General features: G+C 42.0%; 1 protein-coding gene across 2 annotated transcripts in view; it reads left to right on the top strand.

Annotated features, from left to right (window-relative positions):
* zgc:110158 (uncharacterized protein LOC553590 homolog) overlaps positions 1-20,337 on the top strand; it is a 67,083-nt gene that overhangs the window by 15,293 nt on the left and 31,453 nt on the right. For both annotated transcript variants that reach the window (XM_047393000.1, XM_047392999.1), the window contains exon 4: positions 7,227-7,311. In XM_047393000.1, the coding sequence (XP_047248956.1) occupies positions 7,227-7,311 (85 nt within the window). The remainder of the gene's footprint in view (positions 1-7,226; positions 7,312-20,337) is intronic.

Here is a 20,337-nt window from a genome sequence, read left to right as displayed (position 1 = left end):
AGGGGCCCTGACCCTCACCCTATAAATAGGGTAGACATAGTGTCATTCGTCTCTCAACAACCTCTTCTCGCTTCTCCCAGAAGCTGTTTAACGACTGTTCTACTGGGTGCTAAGCTATACTGTCCATAGACCGGGTGAACAACTCGGTTACCGGGCTCTTGTTCCCAGCTATACGGTTGTTCGCTAGCTTGCGAAAAGTAGAAATACTTCTTGGGGTTAGTACAATCGTGAAGTAGCAATACTTTTCACGCTTATCCACCAAGTAGCAATACCGTACCGGTAGCAATACCGTACAGCAAGCTACCTCATACTTATTAGCTGCGCAAACGTTTGAGAAAGCCCTGCTAGCATAAACGCTAGCATGTGCTGCCAGTTTTTCCAGAGCTCCTGGATGAAATTGCGGTGACATGGAGAGATGAGCCTTACACCGAGAGGCACCCCCTCGCAGGAAGTTCTCTGCTGGACTGTGAGGGCATGGAGGGTCATGGCTTACATCAGACGCCACTGGTGGAGCCGCTGGTTGCACGCCACCTTCACCCAAAGATGTCCTATTCCTCCACGGCCGCATCCCTCCCTTTCAAGACGGACTGCTTTCAGTCTAGCCTCACCGACAAGTGCTACAAAGCTGCGGTCCTGTCTGCGAAAGCCCTGAACACTTAATCTATTCTGACCGCATACCAGGCAGAGTTGGAAGAAGATATGACCGCTAAACCAGATAACGCTCTGTGGGAGGAAATCTGTGTAATAACGGATCATGTTCTCCGTCTTCATAAACTGGCTATACAAGCCACGGGAAGTGCCATGGGTCTCATGGTTCCTCAGGAGCGGGCATGCTGGCTTGGGCTCACCAATCTGACGACCAGGGAAAAGGAGGAACTCCTCGACACCCCGATCGTCCCCCATGGTCTTTTTGGTGCAGCAGTTACCACTATGCAGAAGAGATGTGAGGAAAAGAAGAGAGATGATGAGGCTCTAAAACTTTGTTTGCCGAGAATAATATATCCCGCCGCACCACGTCAGTCGCACGCGCCGGCTGCCGCTCGCCCGACGCCAGCGTTCAGGATTCCCAAGGTGCCTAAAACGCAGGCCGTGGCACCAACCCCTGGAGGTCCGAAGAACCCGTGGGCTAGAAAACAGTCCCCTCAGGCACGCCCTCAGTCTGCACCTCCTCCTCCTCCCGCTGCTACGAGCAGCAGCAAGCCCAGTTCCCCCTTTTCACAGGCCACTCCGCCGTCTCCAAGCCCTGTTCCGGAGTTTTTTCGGGGGGACACGTTCCAGGCAGAGAGCAAGTCCCGAGCCGTTCCGGGGATGACGGAAGAGAGATTCTGTTTGGACAGTTGCCACAAAAGCACATCTTTAATACACTCTGTATTAAAAAAATTTCAATGCGCGCATCTAGGCGGAAAGCCGAGGACGGCATTGAACATTTAATGTTTTAAAAACATTAAAAAAGACAACAAATATGTTGAAAAACATATTTGTCTACCATAACGCAGCCTGTGGAGACCCATGTCTTTTCAGCTGCGAAGACGGCATCCAGTTCCCCCCTACGTAGTGTGTCAGAGACAGTGGCAGGGGAGGATGCGGCATGTCCTGGTGCTCCGCCACAAAGAGTAGCATTGCCCCATCTCTGGCACAGTGGCCGGTCAGCCCTCTCTTCTTACACAGACAGCGCTGGGCAGCCTGCACACAGTCAAAATGGGTGCTTCGTACAATCGAACGGGGATACAGATTTGAGTTCAAAGTCGCCCCACCTCGGTTCAAAGAAAATGTGTTTTCCCAGATGCAGGGAGATACTTTAGGTGCAGCACCTGGAACATCTGGGTTTCCAGATAAACTGGGAAAAGAGTGTTCTAATGCCCTCTCAATGTGCATCTTCTTCATAGGGCTGACTCTGTCCGGTTCAGAGCCTTTTTATCTCAAGAGAGAGTGGAGGACATGAGGTCGAGTCTGGCTCTGTTTCGCAGGGGTCGCTCGGTCACCCTGAAACAATGCCACAGGCTGATGGGCCTGATGGCCTCCTCTGTGGTGGCAATACCACTCGGTCACCTCTATATGAGGGGGATCCAGTCATGGGTTTCATCTCTGAACTTGGACCCACATCGAGACGGCCACCGCAGAGTAAAGGTCTCTGCAGCCTGCTCTCTAGCTATTCGTCAGTGGAAGAACCCAAGTTTCCTGACTCAGGGCATCACTATAGGTACCATCTCTGCCAGAAAAGTGGTCACCACAGATGCCTCTCTGACAGGCTGGTGTGCTACTCACGACAGGAGATTCATAAATGGAAAGTGGGGAGCTGGCATGCGCTCGACTCATATAAATTGTTTAGAGCTTATGGCTGTTCACCTAGCTCTGAAACATTTTCTCCCCTGGCTCAGAGGAAGCAATGTTTTGGTGAGAACAGACAATTGTACAGTAGTGGCCTACATCAACAGGCAAGGTGGACAGAGGTCCCCCCGCTTGCAAATGCTGGCACACAAACTGATAGTCTGGTGCAGTTTGACCCTGCAATCTCTAAAAGCGACTCGTATAGCAGGAGCCCTGATGGTGCAGACCCTTTATCAAAGGGCAACCCGCTTTATGCAGATTGGAAACTTCACCCAGAGGTGGTGAACCGGATCTGTATGAGGTTCGGTCAGGCAGTTGTAGACGTGTTTGCATCGAGAGAGAACGCTCATTACCCACTTTACTTCTCCCTGCGAGACCAGGGAGCTCCACTGGGAGTATAGGCTCTGGCACACAGGTGGCCGGGGTCTCTGCTCTATGCATTCCCGCCAGTAGCTCTCATTCCTCCAACATTGGGCAGGGTGAGGGAGGAAGGCCTGTCCATGATCCTGATAGCTCCACGGTGGCCAGGAAAGCACTGGCTGGCAGAGATTTTTCAAATCTTGTGCAGCTCACCGTGGCAACTGCCGCTTCGCAGGGATCCGCTATCGCAGGCTCACGTGGGGTGATATTTCACCCTTATCCAGAAAGGTTGGCCCTTTGGACTTGGCCTTTATGCGGCCGAATTTAAATGCAGATGATCTACCTGTTGGTGTTATTGACACCATTCAGTGTGCCAGGGCACCATCAACCAGGTCCCTGTATGAGCTAAAGTGGAAGGTGTTTGAAAGCTGGTGCGCAGATTCTCACACCATCCCCTATCAGTGCTCGGTGGCAGTGGTCTTGTTATTTCTACAAAACCTTATTGATAATGGCAAAGCCTTTTCAACCATTAAGGTATATTTGGCTGCTATTTCCGCCTGTCACGTTGGATTCAGGGGAAAAACAGTGGGCCAACATCCGTTGGTTTGTCGCTTTATGAAAGGGGCACGCTGTTAATTGCCTACATCCAGGCATTTGGACCTTCCCACTGTTTTAGAACCTCTTACTCGTTCTCCTTTCGAACCTTTGGGAGAAATTGACCTAAGATTTCTATCCCTCAAAACATCTTTGCTACTTGCTCTGGCCTCAGCTAAACGGGTTGGTGAAATACATGGCCTTTCATGGCCTTTCAGTCCACCAAGCCTGTATTAATTTTTTTCCCTGGTGACTCTAAGGTCATCTTGCAACCTAACCCAGCTTTTGTTCCAAAAGTGGTGGGTTCATGATTCCCGATAGAGCTAACTGCCTTTTACCCTCCTCCTTTTGCTTTGGAGGAGCAAAGACGCCTACATAATTTGTGTCCAGTGTGTGCACTGCGGTTTTATTTGGACAGGACGCATGGTTTTAGGAAAACCAATCAGTTGTGTCAAAGCAGCGTCTTTCCCACTGGATTGTGGAAGCTATTACTTTGGCATATTCTAGCAGGGGGCTCCAGCCCCCGTCTGGTCTTTGAGCACATTCCACCAGGGGGCTGGCGTCCTCATGGGCCCTTTTTAAAGGGGTCTCTATTCAGGAATGAGTGCAGCTCCAAGCTGGACTTCCTCAGATACATTCGCTATATTTTACAAACTTGATGTGACTGCTCCTGTTTTGGCACATTCAGTCTTGAGTGCAGGCTTTCATGGTCAGGCCCCCTACTGATTGGTCACTGGGGACAGTTGTCTTTTAAACAGGCATGTCTGGCAATCCGGGAGACAGTATTTCTCCCCATAGTGAGACACGAAACAAATGCTATGAAAGTGAACTTAGGGTTATGGATATAACCCCGGTTCTCTGATTAGCATGAGTGAGTGTCTCACCAGACCATCCTCCTTGCTGTGAAGCGAGGAAGAGGTGAGCTTGTTTTGAATGACGAATGACACTATGTCTACCCTATTTATAGGGTGAGGGTTGGGGCCCCTCCTGACATAGACGTCACTGATGCCAGCCATTCAGGGCTGGCGTAATGACATTTAAGCTTCTGTCGAGGTCACGCAGGAGGCGTTTCCCATAGTGAGACACTCATTCATGCAAACCAGAGAACCGGGGTTATATCCATAACCTTAAGTTTTCATGTCAGATACAAGTTGACTTTACATCAGCCTTTTCATCAGCTTACCTGAATCTAGAGGACTTTACTGACGCTCTCATCCATACCACCTTCTGCCATGTAGGCATCTGTGGTGTAAATGCAGCTTTCTGATGCGGTTTGATAGAATCTTTAAATTATGGAGTTAAGTATTTTCCGGGTCTGGATATGTATGGACAAAGACAGTAAGATCATAGAAAAAGGTTTGTATTTCCAGATTTTGTTTCCTGTCCCATCATCTGAAAGTTTCAACCATCTGACCTTTCCGTCCACTTTTAGGTTCTGGAGCTTTTTTCCAGGTTTCATATTTAAATGTCTTGCCACTGTAGAAATATCTGTTTTTAAATTCATGCTGAGTTTTTCTTTTTATTCTTCATAGATTGGATAAAAAACAACAAAGAACATTGGAAAATTTGCTGTCGATAAGTTTGAATTTTTATAGGAAACGTGTAGAAACCTTGTAAAAGTAACGTCATCATTTTCCAAAACAAATGTTACGTTTGTGATAAGAACCATGATCATATTAGTAAAATATTATAAAAGAACATGCTTTTGAATCCAACAGAAAATTTAGAAGTTAGAAGATTACCTCCATTTTGCTCATCAAAGCATATGTCTACAACATCCATCAGATTTTATTTAAGTAAAAAAAAATATCAAAAGTTAGAAACGCACTAATCAGCCTTTCTTTACCGATACAACCTCTGGTTTTCTCTTTAGGTTTGACCTTCAACTTCTGATTTTTATTTTCCTTTCTAGGGACTATAAAATGTAAAATAGAAAACTATGCTCCACAGCTTCATTAACTTTTGAATCCAACAGAAAATTATGAAATTAGAAGATTACCTCCATTTGTTCATCAAAGCATAAGTCTGTAACATCTATCAGATTTTTATAAAAAGAAAACGCATCAAAGTACATGCTGTTGTTTACAGACAAAAAATGGTGGGAGTTTGTTGCATTTAATGAATAGAAGAGAAAAGAATTAACACGGCGGATCATTATTTAAAGTTAATCAAGAACATGCTTTTCGTTTTACACATCTCCTGAAGGTCAAAATAACCAAAAGGCTGACCACGTTGCACAACAACATGACCCAGAAACTAAGTTACAACATCAGATCATTTTAGTCTGGAAATGTATCTAAATAGGGATGAAACAGTTAACTGAATTAATTGTGAATAATCAATCATTGAAATAATTGTCAACTAATTTAGTAATTGAATAATCGTTAACTGGAGTATACAGCCTGTAAAACATGCCATTTGCTGTAAGAACAACCCACTCAGAGCTGTAATAAGGCCAAAATTGTACAACAAATATATAGATCTTTCATTAAAGTTGAAAAACCTTATTTGTCTGTAAATATGCTCTATCCAGAACTCAAGTGGCAGAACTTTAGCTTCACCTGGTTCCAATTCTGTAAAAGATCTCCTATTTACCACCTTTTTCCATCCAATTATTCATTGAATAATCAGAAAAAAACATATTGATCGATTAGCAAAATAATTGTTAGTTGCAACCCTATATCTAACTTTTAAAATGGAAATCATGTAAATCCAGGAGTTGTAAACGTTGTGTTGACCGCTGTTTTCTGATGGCAGCTAATGCTATCAACATTCAGCATCTTGGTGCTCCACTGAAACATTTCCGGACTTCAAGGCCTTTGCACACATCCATAGCAATGCTGTAATGTTCTTCAGGCTGATATCTGAAGCCCTGAAGGTTCTTTTGAGTTTTTCTTGAGACATTTTTCTGTCCCTTTAGTAAAATTGCTGGAACATCAGCAGGTGAGATAATGCAAACGTAGCATAGCAACAAATCTTCCAGAACATGAACTGCTTGTGTTGCTCTCAAATTACCACTCATCTTATGGTGACATTAAAAACAAAATAATGACAATCGGACCATAACCATTCTGGATTTTCAAATAAGGAAAGGCTTTCCCAACCATTGTGGGCTATCTGGGAGGCACAACATGATCAATCCAGCCCTCCTCTCCTTGCAGTTCATCCCATTATTGCACGTCTCCTCACGTGATGTTGTATGGAAACTTTTTTTTCACATGGAGTAATGTTGCCCCTTCTACACCTGCTGCTGTGCAGATGGATAATAGACGTTTTCCCTTTGCTTACAAGACTGACAAATTCAGCTTCTTGGAAAGTGAAGCAGCACAGGTTCTGTGCAATTTTGAAGACTACAACAACCCAATGAAGTCCGACTGAAGAGGCCAGCTGATTAGACCTCTCAGTAGTTGTCTTGCTGTTCCAGAACTTTAATAGTGTTTTTGTTAAATCAGTGCTCTAAGAAAGATCCAGTAAGAACCTCTTAGACAGGTATTCAGCACAATTATTAGCTGTTTGATTAGCCTCACTTCTCTTAAATATAGTAGACAAGTTAAAAACCTGATCTGTGATCCCCTGCTGTTGTTGCATATTGATATCAAGGTTATTCGATGCCCAGATTCGTTCAACATTGTGTTTCAGGGACAAGGGAGCGCATTTGCTCCATTAGCACTTCATAGTAGGACATGCGTGCAAGTAGCGGAAATGGGCGCTAGTATGATAATACAAGTACATGTGTGTATTTTGAGTGAGTGAGAGGTTGATTGAGAGGGTGACACTGGCATTGTGTCTCTCTTACAAAGATGCTCGAGTGCATAAGAGATGGCTTAAGAGTGCTAGGGAGATAATGAAAGTGTGTGAATGGGTTATGATGAATAGCTGTTACACATGTGCTTGGATTGCTCTGTTTGCTAACCTCTGACCTTTCCTTTCCCTCTTCATTTTAGTGTATTCTGGGATTTGTATTGTGCGGCCCCAGACCGAAGGGAGACGTGTGAGCACTCCAGCGAGGCAAAGGCCTTCCATGACTATGTAAGTGACAAATATTGAATGTCTGCTGAAGCTTATGGAAACATTGTTGGTTAATCTCCAGTAAAACTCTTGAATGCTAGCATCTTCTTCAGGAACATACGGTTGGGGAAAACTCACACAGCTCGGGGCAAGTTTATTCCCGCCCCTGGAAGGACATGTAAGAAAGCCTTAAAATGAATTAATATTTCACTGCAGCAGCATAAAACGTAGAAAAATACAAAATGTCCTGATGTTTTTAAGAGTGCCATGTGGTCTTGGTAACCTGTGTCTTTGACAAGCCCATAGCATCACATAATCTCCACCGTACCCAACAGTGGGAGAGTTTGTTACAGGAAATCTTGGTCTCATCTGACCAGTTTAAAAGCACAATGTGTTTATTTTTGTGATGGTAGGAGAGAAAATGCCTTTTTTCTGCATCAGTCAGCCAATCAGCTGGTGTCTGATGGTTCTCACAGAGAACTTGGGTGAAGCTAAGATGCCATTCTTTGCTGCGGCTCTCTAACAGTAAGCTTCAGAGGGCTTTTCTGGGTCCTTTAACCATCCTCCTCAGTGTGGGTGGGAGCAAGTTAATTATAGGTCCTCATCCAGCCTGGTGTACACTTGCTAAAAGAATGCTGCTTGTGTCACATCATATCTGTACCCATGGCTTTCTAATCAAATGATGATTCTCATTGTCTTAAAAAGTGTATGTTAAAAATGCTTCATTTACAATCATTTTATTTAACAATATTTTTTCCAGCTGAATTAATGCAGACCAAAGGTTTTTTAAAACGTTCTGTTTTAATCGTGTTTACACATCTTTCATATTCAATTCAAATTCAATTCAAAACTACTTTATTAATCCCAAAGGGAAATTAAATGTTGTTGTAGCTCATATTATGTAGGTTTCTTCAAAGAGCCGTTGTAGATGGTGATTGTTGTGGGCAGGAAGGATCTCCTGTAGCGCTCCGTCTTACAGCAGATCTGAAGAAGCCTCTGACTGAAGACACTCTGTTGTTGTAGGACAGTCTCATGAAGAGGATGCTCAGGGTTCTCCATAATGTTCTTCATTTTATGAAGAATCCGTCTTTCCACAATGATCTCCAGAGGTTCTAGAGGAGTCCCCAGAACAGAGGCAGCCATCTTTATCAGCTTGTTGAGCTTTTTTAAGTCCCTGGCTCTGATGCTGCTTCCCCAGCAGATGATGGCAGAAGAGATCACACTTTCCACAACAGACTTATAGAAGATATGCAGCATCTTGCTGCAAACACCAAAGGATCTAAGCTTCCTCAAGAAGTACAGTCTGCTCTGTCCCTTCTTGTAGATGGCTTCACAGTTGCATCTCCACTCTAGTCTGTTGTCCAGGTGAACACCGAGGTATTTATACTCCTGCACCACCTCCACTTCTTCTCCCATGATAGAAATAGTGTTTGACTTATTCCTGTTTCTCTTAAAATCTACAATCATCTCCTTTGTTTTAGTCACGTTCAAAATGAGATGATTGTTTCCACACCATGCCACAAAGCGGTCCACCACCTTCCTGTACTCAGCTTCTTGTCCATCTCTGATCCACCCCACGACTGCAGAATCATCCGAGTATTTCTGCAGATGACAGGAGTCTGTCTTGTACTGGAAGTCTGAGGTGTACAGAGTGAAAAGGAATGGTGAGAGTACAGTCCCCTGTGGTGCTCCTGTGCTGCTGACTACCTGGTTAAACACACAACCCTTCAGTCTCACAAACTGTGGTCTGTTTGTCAGGTAGTCTTTGATCCAGGAGATTGTTGAGGCCTCCACCTGAGTCTTCTGGAGTTTCTGACAGCAAATCAGGTTGGATTGTATTAAATGCACTGGAGAAATCAAAGACCATGATCCTCACAGTGCTACTGGCTTTGTCCAGATGACAGTGGGTTTGTTGAAGCAGGTGTATTGATGGCATCTTCAACTCCAACTCCACAGCGATAAGCAAACTGAAGGGGATCCTGATGGTTTACTGTTTGCTTACTCAGGTGGGCCAACAGGAGTCTCTCTAGGACCTTCATGATGTGAGATGTCAGGGCTACAGGTCTATAGTCATTGAGGACTGATGGGTGAGTTTTCTTTGGTACCGAAGCAAGACAGGAGGTCTTCCACAACACCGGAACCTTCTTCTGGGCCAGGCTAAGGTTGAAGAGGTGCTGGAGAATCCCACAGAGCTGCTCTGCACAGGCCTTCAGGCCTCTAGGGCTGACATGATCTGGACCTGCAACCTTATTCCTATTCAGTCTCTCCAGTTGTCTCTTCACCTGACTTCTTGAGACACACAGGTGGAAGGGGAAAGCAAAGGAAGCATCAGCATCTTCTGATATGGTTGAAGGCAAACATGTAGAAGCAGAAGGGTCTAGGGCTGAGGTGGAAGATAAAAAAATGTGAGGTGTTACTGGACTGCTGTGGGTCAAAGGAGGGTGGGATGTCTGTTTGGCTGTGAGCAGGAGAGGAGGATGCGAAGCTTGTTTCTGAACTGAACCTATTGAAGAATGTGTTCAGTTCATTGGCTCTGTCCAGACCTCCATTGGTCTGATCTTCTTTCTGCTTGAAGCCTGTGATCTTCTTCATCCCTGTCCACACATCTCTGATATTGTTTTGCTGGAGCTTGCTCTCCAGCTTCTTCTTGTACACCTCCTTGCTGTCTTTTATCTTGACTTTAAGTTGCTTCTGTAAACTCCTCAATAATTCTCTGTCTCCCTCTCTGAATGCTCTTTTTTTCTTGTTAAGCAGGTCCTTCAGGTCACTGGTGATCCAAGGTTTGTTATTGGGGAAGCATCTCACGGTTCTGGTGGGGATGATGTTATCCACACAGAAGTTTATATAGTCGGTTACACACTCAGTCATGGCATTGATGTCCTCTCCATGTGGCTGGCACAGTGCGTCCAAGTCTGTAGCCTCAGAGCTTCTTCAGCATCCTGTGACCATTTTCTCACAGTCCTCTTTATTACAGGTTGCCTCTGAATAAGGGGCTTATATTTCGAGCAGAGAAAAACAAGATTGTGATCTGATTTGCCTAGCGGAGGTCTTGCTATAGAGATGTATGAGTCCTTGACATTTGCATAAAACAAATCCAATGTTTTGTTTTCTCTGGTAGAGCAGCTGACAAACTGTTGAAATGCTGGAAGTGTAGCAGAGAGTGAAGCATGGTTAAAATCACCAGAAATTGCCACAAAAGCATTGGGGTTTTGTGTCTGTAGCTTAGCAACAACTGAGCTGATGGCATCACATGCAGTGTCGGCAACAGCGGAAGGTGGAACGTAAAGTGTTGCCAAAATAACACTGGTGAACTCTCTGGGTAAATAATATGGACGAAAACCTACTGCCAACAGTTCAATATCTGGACTGCAGAGTTGATACTTCACAGTAACCTGTCCTGGATTACACCATCTGTTGTTCACAAGTACTGCCAGTCCACCTCCTTTACATTTGCCGCTCCTCTTTAAATCTCTGTCTGCTCGTATGGTTAAAAAGCCCGGCAGAGAGACGCTGGAGTCGGGGATTTGATCCTGCAGCCATGTCTCAGTAAAACACATGATACTGCATGCCCGGTACTCTGGCTGGGTCCTTTGTAGGGCTTGGAGTTCATCCAACTTGTTTCCCAACAATCTCACATTGCCCATCATAATCGACGGAAGAGATGGTTTGAACTTCCTCCTTCTCTCTCTTCTCTTAGCTCCTGCTCTGCATCCACGGCGTCTCCTTTTCAACTCATCAGGGATATGTGGTTGTAGTTGAAGTATTATTTGAGCTTTTGAGATATTAATCAGCTGTTCCCGGTTGTAAGAAACAACCCCATTGCCATGGCAATGCATCATAACAAATGTCCAAAAATAGAAAGTATTAAGAAAAATCTTCCAAGCTGCACAGCATCCGACACCGGAGTGGACAGTCATCCAAAAAAAATCAACTGTATCCACCACAAGAGGAATAGTTCCCAAAAAAGAATAAATCAGAATCAAAAGTAACAGAGCTACTCCAACCTGCTGCCACCTTGAGCGGCGCAATTCTAGAACTCATTGTAGGTAATAAAGAATGATTGATGGGAGGTGCATGTGGCATTGATGCAGTTGAAACAAGGGGATTTTGTTACTGAAATATGTCACTCGGCCTGAACCTGTGAAGGCAGGAGCAGCTGACAATCTAGAGAGAGAGTGTTGTTGTTTAGTTTAAAAGTTGCTGGTTTACTCGGAAACCTCTTCAGCTTATGTACTCGTCTTGTCTTTTGGCAACCCCACATTTCCCCCTCAATGTGTCTTCCTCATTTGTGTGTTGCCTGGATTCTCCAGACTCTTATCATAAACTGAGAACTTTGCTTCTTTGCTCAAGAACGTCCACAAACATTACATGTTTATGTGCACATAATATACAAACACACAACAGTCTGAAACTGTCTAATGGCTTCAGCTGATGTTTGACAATCTCAACATCTCTACAGCTGGTTCAAGATGGATGGAAATATTTCCCAGTTCTCCATTTTTCAAAACTTTCTTTCCTGCCTTCAACTTTCTAAGGGACCAACAAGAAGCTGAATAAATCCAGTGGGTTTTATTGATTTTATATCTAATTGACATTCTTTATAGTAAAGCTGTCACATCGCACCATGATTTTAACATTTTCCCCCATCCGCATTTAGAGATTTTGCTTACTAGCTGAATTTATACTTATTCAGACATTTTAAAAAGGACCAACGCACTACTTATTGGACTTTAGACAAGTTCAAGTTAAACTGGATCTGTGGTTCTTAAATAGGGTCTGTATAAGTGCTAAATAATGTATTAAAATGATTATTATTTTTTGAAGTTTTACAAACAAAATGTCAGATTCATTCTTCACAAACTATGCTTAGAATAATTTTATTTGTTGTAGCAAGTACAAAAGTTACAAATTTGCATAGAGTTGGTTTAAGTTGCTCCAAGATGTCAAAAAAGTAGTAGTAGTTATATGACCCTAAACCTCACACTGAACATTAGAAGCCATTTCAACACTTTGCGGTTTCATGATTTGCAGAACCTACAGATAATGCTGCTATTCAAGCAGTTTAAAGTAAATGTTTTGTCCTTAAATGTCCAAAATGTTACAAAACTGGATTATAATTTTTTTTCCCAAATTTTAGTCTGTTGAGAGTTGAGAGTTTTGAAATTGGAGGGTCTCAGTACAAATCAGGGAACTCTGGTTCTTCACTCTGAGCAGCAGAAGAAATCTCGGCTGAATAAAGGTTTTGTCTGTTTACTGTATAAACTCAATACACAATACTTTATTTACAATATTTCTGTCAGAACGTCTTTGGGCTCTGCCTGTTTCTAATGGCCGATTAGCCAAGCCCCTTTTCAGATCATAGTTCCATGATAAACAACTATGAAACCCTCCTCACATATTATCTGCATCATTGATGATCTGCTGGTTAATGTTTTTTAGCAATTAGATGGTCCCTGGAAGGTCATAAAGAGGCACTGCTCTCCCTGCAGCTGCAAATTGTAGTGCCGCTGCTTGTATCATGTCAGTCTTTCACCGTCGTTCTGCAGCCTCATCAAACCCTTTCATCTCATGGTTGTTGGGTCTGTGGGACTTCCTCCTGAGGTGGATCAGACGCATAATAGGGGTGGGCCGTCTTTGACTTACCGTTCATGTTGAAATCTTTCAGCAGATCACGAAGCATAAAGAACAAGTGCAGAAATCAGATTGGGAGTTGGATCTGAAAGAGGCTTCAGATGTCACACAGCTGATCCCAGAGTGCCAGGTTGTTGTTTTCCAAGCCCAGCCTGATCCACCTCAGTGTGGTCTATATGAATTACAAAAGGGGACCGCAGCAACTCTTTAATTTATTTAAATTTTTTTTCACAGATGTAAAACTTAGAAATGCACTAATCAGCCTTTCTTTACCAATGCCAATCTCTGGTTTTCTTTTTAGGTGTGACCTTCAAATTCTGATTTTTCTTTTCTTTTCTAGGGACTATAAAATGTAAAATAGAAAACTATGCTCCACCGCTTCATTAATTGGGGTAGCACTTTTGAATCGAACAGAAGATTATGAAATTAGAAGATTACCTCCATTTGTTCATCAAAGCATAAGTCTGTAACATCTATCAGATTGTTATTTAGGTTAAAAAAAACGCATCAAAGTATATGTTGTTGTTTATAGACAAAAATGGTCGGAGTTTGTTGCATTTAATGAATAGAAGAAAAAAATTTCAAGGGCAGATCATTATTTAAAGCTAATCAAGAAAAAGGTCTGATTCCTATAACAGACAAACTGATTGAGGCATCTGTAGTTCCTATGAGTGTTAAAGTTGTAGACTGATTATTTTCTCCATTGAGTAGCAAATTGTTTTTCTCTATAATGTAAAAGTGTTGCTGATGATGACCTGAAATTCTTTGTCTGCCCACAGAAAAGATTCAGCATGACAGAACCCATTATAGAGAGAAGAGCATTTTCCAAATTGATGAATCTGAAACTTCTGAATATTTGGCGTTCTGCTTAAAAAGAAAAATGACGTAGACAAATTAATATGTCAAAACTGTCAAATTTAATGAAAATGTCAGAGAATTCTTGTAATTGTGAAGAAACGTTGAAAAATTCAATCTGTAGGTTGTAGGGCTGAGATATTCCAATATTTTAAAAACTGTATTTTTATTGATGCAGAAGGAGAATAACAGCATTTTGGTGGAACTGTTGGGTTTTGTGCTTTGCTCCCAGTTTTAGTTGTTTATTCACCACCAAAGAATCTTCTTTTGGGTCCTAACAACATGTAGTTATATTTTCATACTATTGCTGAAGACTGTAACTGTATGGTTTTATGTGTAAATGTCAGCTGTTGTGATTGACATGGTTGTCTGTCTTCAGTCTGTCCTCCGTGGCCAAGACTGTGTGTGTCTGTGTATGTACTGTTATAGTGTGGGGAGATAATGGAATAGCGTTCTAATCCGGTAATCCCAGCACTGGGCCGAGGCTAAGCCAGGGATTTGTGTGTGTATGTGTGTGTTTGTTGGTGGTGGGACATCGTTGGCAACCTGCCCATAAGAGGGTGGCCGGGCTCACACCCTCCTTCCATTTATCGGTGTGTATAAATGTAGATGGGCATGTGACACGGATGCTTGCTGTCTGCTTCCTAACGGTGATAAATCTCAGAGACGGGACCAGTTTAATTTTGGCTCCAGCCCCCTGAGGTTAGCCTCTGAGCACAGGTCCCCTCTCTGCTGGTTTCAAAAGAATGAGCCTGTTAAAGGCAGTGCTAGAGGAAGAAAGAAATTTCACCTCGAAAGAGTTTTAGTTCTGTGAACTTGCTAGATTCCATGCTGGCATTAAAGAAACACTATCACTGTTCTCTCTGCTGGATGCAGACAAACGGCCAAGAGTTTTAGTTACTGTTGAGGCACCTTCTGCAAAGGTTGTGCTATGGTTGGTTTTAATACTTGAATTACAGAGAGCTTGATTTACAGGATTCATCTTTAGAAAAACGTGATGTTGGGTAATTGATTTCCTTATATAGAAGTTTAACTAAAGCTTATGTAGCTTATTAGATCTAATACTGTTTATCTTAACGTTATGATTGCCTAAATACAGAAGCATAAGTAATTCATTTTATGCCAAATATCAGGGGTTTTGGGGTTTTGTTGGTGAATGTTCTGTCAAATTATTTGCCTGATTTCTGTTAAAAGTTGTTCATCATACCTGCCTATAGACCAGCTATTCCTTCTATATGTAATATTTATTGACTTATTCAGTTTTATTCAGTTTATTTTAGTTTATTTGTATAGTGCCAATTCACTCACATGTCAAATTCATATCTGACTATATAAAATCCAGCTAGATCCAAATTCACTTTATTCTAGTCCAGTCCATCCATGTAGTCTGATTCAGACGGAATTGCATGCGTTCCCATTCAGTCCAAGTTATAATACCATTCAGTTGATCATATAATGCCTGTTAGTCAGGATTATCCATCTAAGGAAGCCCAGCTTGTAGCATTTAGTCACCAACTCTGCAGCATTGCCTCATCCCCTTGCAAGCATGTAGTGATGGTGAAGAGCAACAACCACTTTTTAACAGGATGAAACCTCCAACAGAAACGGCTTTGGTATTAGTGGCCAGCTGCTGCAACTGGCTAGGAGACTGAAAGAGCAGGAAGGGCACTCAGAGGCACTGGTCCAGGGGTACTTCAAATTCAATTCAAAGATACTTTATTGATCCCCGAGGGGAAACTTTCTATGGGAATTAAACAAAGATTGCAAATTAATAATGGCAGCAACAGCTTCGTCAAAAAACAATGTGTGCTAAAGCGAGGTAGTTAAACACAGAAACACTGAGGCTTCATCGGTTTTGATGGGAAAGAAGAAAAAAAAGACGTAAATGGCAAATAGCTGAATCAGTTCTTTTTTTCAGCAAGGAAACAGTTAAACACTGAGCCAGGAGTACTTTCTATAACAAAGATATGCAAAGAGAACCCATAAGTAAGGACAGCAATAGCACTGTCAAGGGAAGTGACACAATTATGCCCCTTTTCCACTGGCTCGTTTTAGCCGGCTCCACTCCGCTCTACTCAGTACGGTACCAGTTGTGTTTCCCCTGACCCACTGATGGCTGGATTTATGATGGCTGAAGCCCCGCCTCCGTCATAAATCCATTTATGATGCGATGTGCTGCTATTAACGTTACTCGGTTGTCACATTAAAGTAATCTGCGTGAAATGATAAAAAATAAATTGAAAATAAAAACAAATAAACTAAACACTAATAATGTTTGTATTATTGTATGTGCAAGAATATTTTATATATGTTTTTATGTATAAAATGATCCACTGGGATGATTATTTGGAACTTATAAAATAAGGCTCAGGGTTTTTGATGTGAGAGGGGTGTGGCAGGAGAAGCAGAGAGGAGCGGCACCAGTGTCTGGACTGGTAAGACAGCAGTTTGCCTGAAGAAGTTAATTTTGGGCTTTATGAGGAAGGTTTTGTCTCAGCTATGGCAATAATAAAGACAAGGACTTTAAGGCGCAAAACCGCGGACTTCTGACCCCGCGGAAGTTAGTTTTAGGTTGGATTTTGGATATTTGTCCTCTGCAGATTCAGCGGGTTCCTCCCATTTGAGCTGATGAAAAACGGGCAGCTGCTCTCTGCCTGCTCCTTCCTCTTGCAAACAGTGGTTCGCTTAAGGACCATCTATAAATTTTCGAACCAAACTCGCTGTTTCACGGTGGTGTTGTCTTATGTGTTTTGAGGGAAATGTTTGTGCAACAGTTGATTTTATGTGTGATCAGCTTATTTAGGATGTTATTAAATACAGCGCCTCACCTGCCTGTAATTCATAAAGCTGAGGTGTCCTTTTTCTTTTCTTTCAGCCTACAGTCATGGTTTATTATGATTACTAATATGATTTATTGTAAATAGTAAAATTTCTGTGTGACCCGCTCCGGCCACTGTGGTCCTTTAACATTGTTGTGGTCACTGTTGAGTTTCATTAACTTTTCCCTGCAATGTCTCTTGGTAAACCTTCCCGTTGCTTTTGGTCCCATTGCCAATCGGTGAACATCAGTCTGTTCAAGTCACATGAAGTCCCTACTTGGCCCTGATCGTACCTGCTCAGGAGCAGGGTCCAAAAAGTAGTTGCCCATAAAAAACCGTAATGGAAACACTCGTAAAGCAAGCCAGGTGGAGTCCAGTAGGGCCAAATCGAGCCAGTGGAAAAGGGGCATTAGTCACTGAGCAAGGAGTACTTTCTATGGGAAAGAGAAACACAGATAAACCATAGATAATGGCAGCAATAGCTCTATCTAAAGCGTGACGCAGTTAATGTCTGAAACACTGGGCCAGGAATATTTTCTAGTGGGAAATATATACAAATAGTCCAAAAGGTAAAGGCAGGAACAGTTTGTCAATGGCTTTGTCCAAGCAGAGAGACATAAGCACTGCTAATGCTACTTTCTTGGCAAACCAAAATAGATTCTTCAGTTGACTGTGGATTTTCTCTGAACGTTAGTTGTCTTTACTGTCAGACAGAAATGATCAAATAGGCAAAAAAAAAAAAAAAAAAACAACAACTCACATTTGCTATTCAACTCTGTTCATATTTTAATTGAAAATTCTGCTAAAATTGTAGTTTGCTTTTGTGGCTTTTGTTCAGGCAGTTTATTTGTTGATGAAATTCCCACTCTCCACTTGCTGAGTCTCTCGGGATGATCTGCTTAAAGCTTATAAGCTTTGTTCACACCTGGCATTAACATGCATCCTAAGTGATCCGATCACAAGAGTACAGCTCTTTGTTCACTCTGACTTCAGAAGGTGTCGCCAGTAACTTTTAAGTAATCACATGTGATTGGATCCTGGATCTTTGCTCAAAGGTGTGCAAGTAAACACACAGCCTCTGTGCTTTCTTTTTGACAACAACCAAACATCCAGGACCCCAGTTCTTAACATGGTTTCTGCACTTGAGATGATCAGTATGGGCAGGCTGCATCAAATATCGATCTTAGGCGACTGTGGCTTGAGGAGGAAAGTAGTGGTCTTGCAATCTGAAAGCTATGGGTTCAATTCCAGCTTCCTCCTTCCACATGTCAATTTTCCCCTGGGCAAGGCACCTAACCTGAAGTTTCCTTTCAATCTGTATATCTGTGTATGAATGTGTGCATGTTTGTGAGTGTGACTGGGTGAATGTGGCTCTAGTTTGGTCGGTTTAACTGGAAAAGCTCTATATAAATTCAGTCCATTAGCCATTTACTTATCTGCCTAAACCTGGTGTTTTTGACAGGATTAAACCTTTTAGAAAACATAGTCAGTTCCATTAAAGTGCTTATTTTTACTTTTGCTGATTAGTCAAAGTTCCAATGCAGAAGAAATGTCTCTGTGAAGAGACCAGTTCCTGTCCGGATCCAGCAGTCTGTCTCATACTAGTGTGGAAGCACATCAGTTTGAGACAGGTGGTGCATCAGCGAGCCTTGAAGCACACACACTGCTGTTCTTTGTGCTTCAGGAATGTGCCTTATACAACCCACACTGTCTTTGAATGCGGTCTCGAACCCGAACACAAAGCTGTCTGTTTTTGTCAGCTAAAAGACATAATACCACATGTCAAGGACAAATATGCCTTCAGTTAAAAGCATTCAGAAGAGTCACAAGCACATGCAGCCAGAGATTTTTTTCCTTACCCAAATTAAAACTAAAGGCGTTGATTTCATTTTTATTTACATTTACACGTCTTACTCATTTGTTTTTTTTCTTTCCCCTCTCTCTCTCGGCTTCCTTTCTCACCTGAATTTTGCATAACTTCAGCCTCTTCACATCTTGTTCTCCGGCAATCGGGGTTTCTCTTCAGCACCTCCACATCTGCATTACTTTTTGCACCACTTCTCCCACTCAACCATCTCAACTACAGTATATCTCCTACTCCTTTCCTCTACCACTGCGCCTCACTTGGCTTATCACTTTGTCCTTCCCTTAAACTTTCCTGCTGTCTCACTCTCTCTTTCCTATCCTCCCCGCCTTCCTCATCACCACAACCACTAAAGCTACCTCTGTTCCTGAGAAGATTGATCACCTAATCTGGTGGTTTACCTACAATGCCCTGTAGCTCTTAGGAGAGGAGACCAGTATAGAGAACATGAAGATAATTGGTCCTTCGTCTGTGTTCTCAGCATGTTTTATTCCCTGAGAATTAGTATTGGTGTGATAATATTTGAGTAGATGCTTGAATGTTAATGACACATTTAAGCCAAGTGAATATGGGTTTAATGAGAAGTTGCGGCATGAGATCTTCCTTTAATAAAATACCAAATTTCTAGTCGAAGTGGAATCATTCCTGTGAAAAAACTTCGACCATCAAGTTTAGATTTGTAAAAACCAAGTATACCCCAACTGACTAGTTAGCGTTTGCTGCAAGCTTCCTATTAGTGCTTAACTAAAGGGCTGTTTCACGGTTTTACTGAGCGTGGACTGCATTTGATTATTTCTTTTCAATAGCAACTTGGTTTGAGTTTTATGCAACCTTTATTTCAATTGTAAAAATACAAAAATGCTCCTTTTTTATCATTACCACCACCTTAGAATTTGAATTAGAAATCTTAATGGACCCGTCGAACCTGGACTGAAATATTCTATAGCATTAGTAGCTCTGCACCAATCAAGCTTTTCTTGGCTGCTCTGATTTACTTTGAGGTCTGACCTACCGATTCTTTCGGATTTTTCTTTTTTTCTTAAAAACGTTGACGCATACATCTGGAAAAACTGCAGGGTATTTGCTAGACGTAGTCGTTTTAAATCCAAATAAAAATGAAGGAGTTACAGGATCGTGCCCCTTTATGAATAAAAGCACATGTCCCTGTCCTTTATCTGATTCTAGTTTAACTTTAATGAAAGTACATGTTGTTCGATGAGGTTTTTATAGACTGAAAATAGTAGGACTTCTTAGTTTAATAGTTTCATTAATTAAATAGGAAAAAAGTATTTGACTTGCTATTCATTGACCAGAGCCAATCTGATTGATTGGTGCAACTCTTTCTATTATAGAAATTAGTAAAATAGAGTTTGGTGATTTTTAAAACCTTTTTAAACCAATTTATTTGTTTTTCCCAAAATATTTCTAAAATGTTATGTCTCATTCTCGTGTGCCTGGCATTCTCTGTCGTCTCATTAGTTGGATCATTACACTGCTAATGAAGCATCAGCTAGTAGCTCCAAGTGGTGCACCTGGTTTAAGTTTTAATCATTTAGAAAAGTAAGTTAATATTTTCTAGATTTTCAAAAGCAACGATATGTAAACAATCTAAATGTGTTTAAGCTATGATTCGTCTACCTTTTTATTTCATGCCATCAGATATTATTGATCTTAAATGATACTAATGACCAATAGAGCCAATCTTAAATTCTATTTTATTTTGTTCAGAGTTGCCAGCAGCCTTGTGTGCAGCTGAGAGCCAGTCATGCACACAGAAAAGGGACAGTAATGACTCACCTATATACAGTAATAAGATACCTTACAGACCAGGCAGCTATATATAGCAGACATGACTCTGATGTTGCGTTTTCAGTCTTA

The sequence above is a fragment of the Girardinichthys multiradiatus genome, chromosome 19, assembly GCF_021462225.1.
Source record: "Girardinichthys multiradiatus isolate DD_20200921_A chromosome 19, DD_fGirMul_XY1, whole genome shotgun sequence".
Taxonomy (NCBI): Eukaryota; Metazoa; Chordata; class Actinopteri; order Cyprinodontiformes; family Goodeidae; genus Girardinichthys; species Girardinichthys multiradiatus.
The sequence above is the reverse complement of the archived record's forward strand: the minus strand, read 5'-3'. Positions and strand labels throughout refer to the sequence as shown.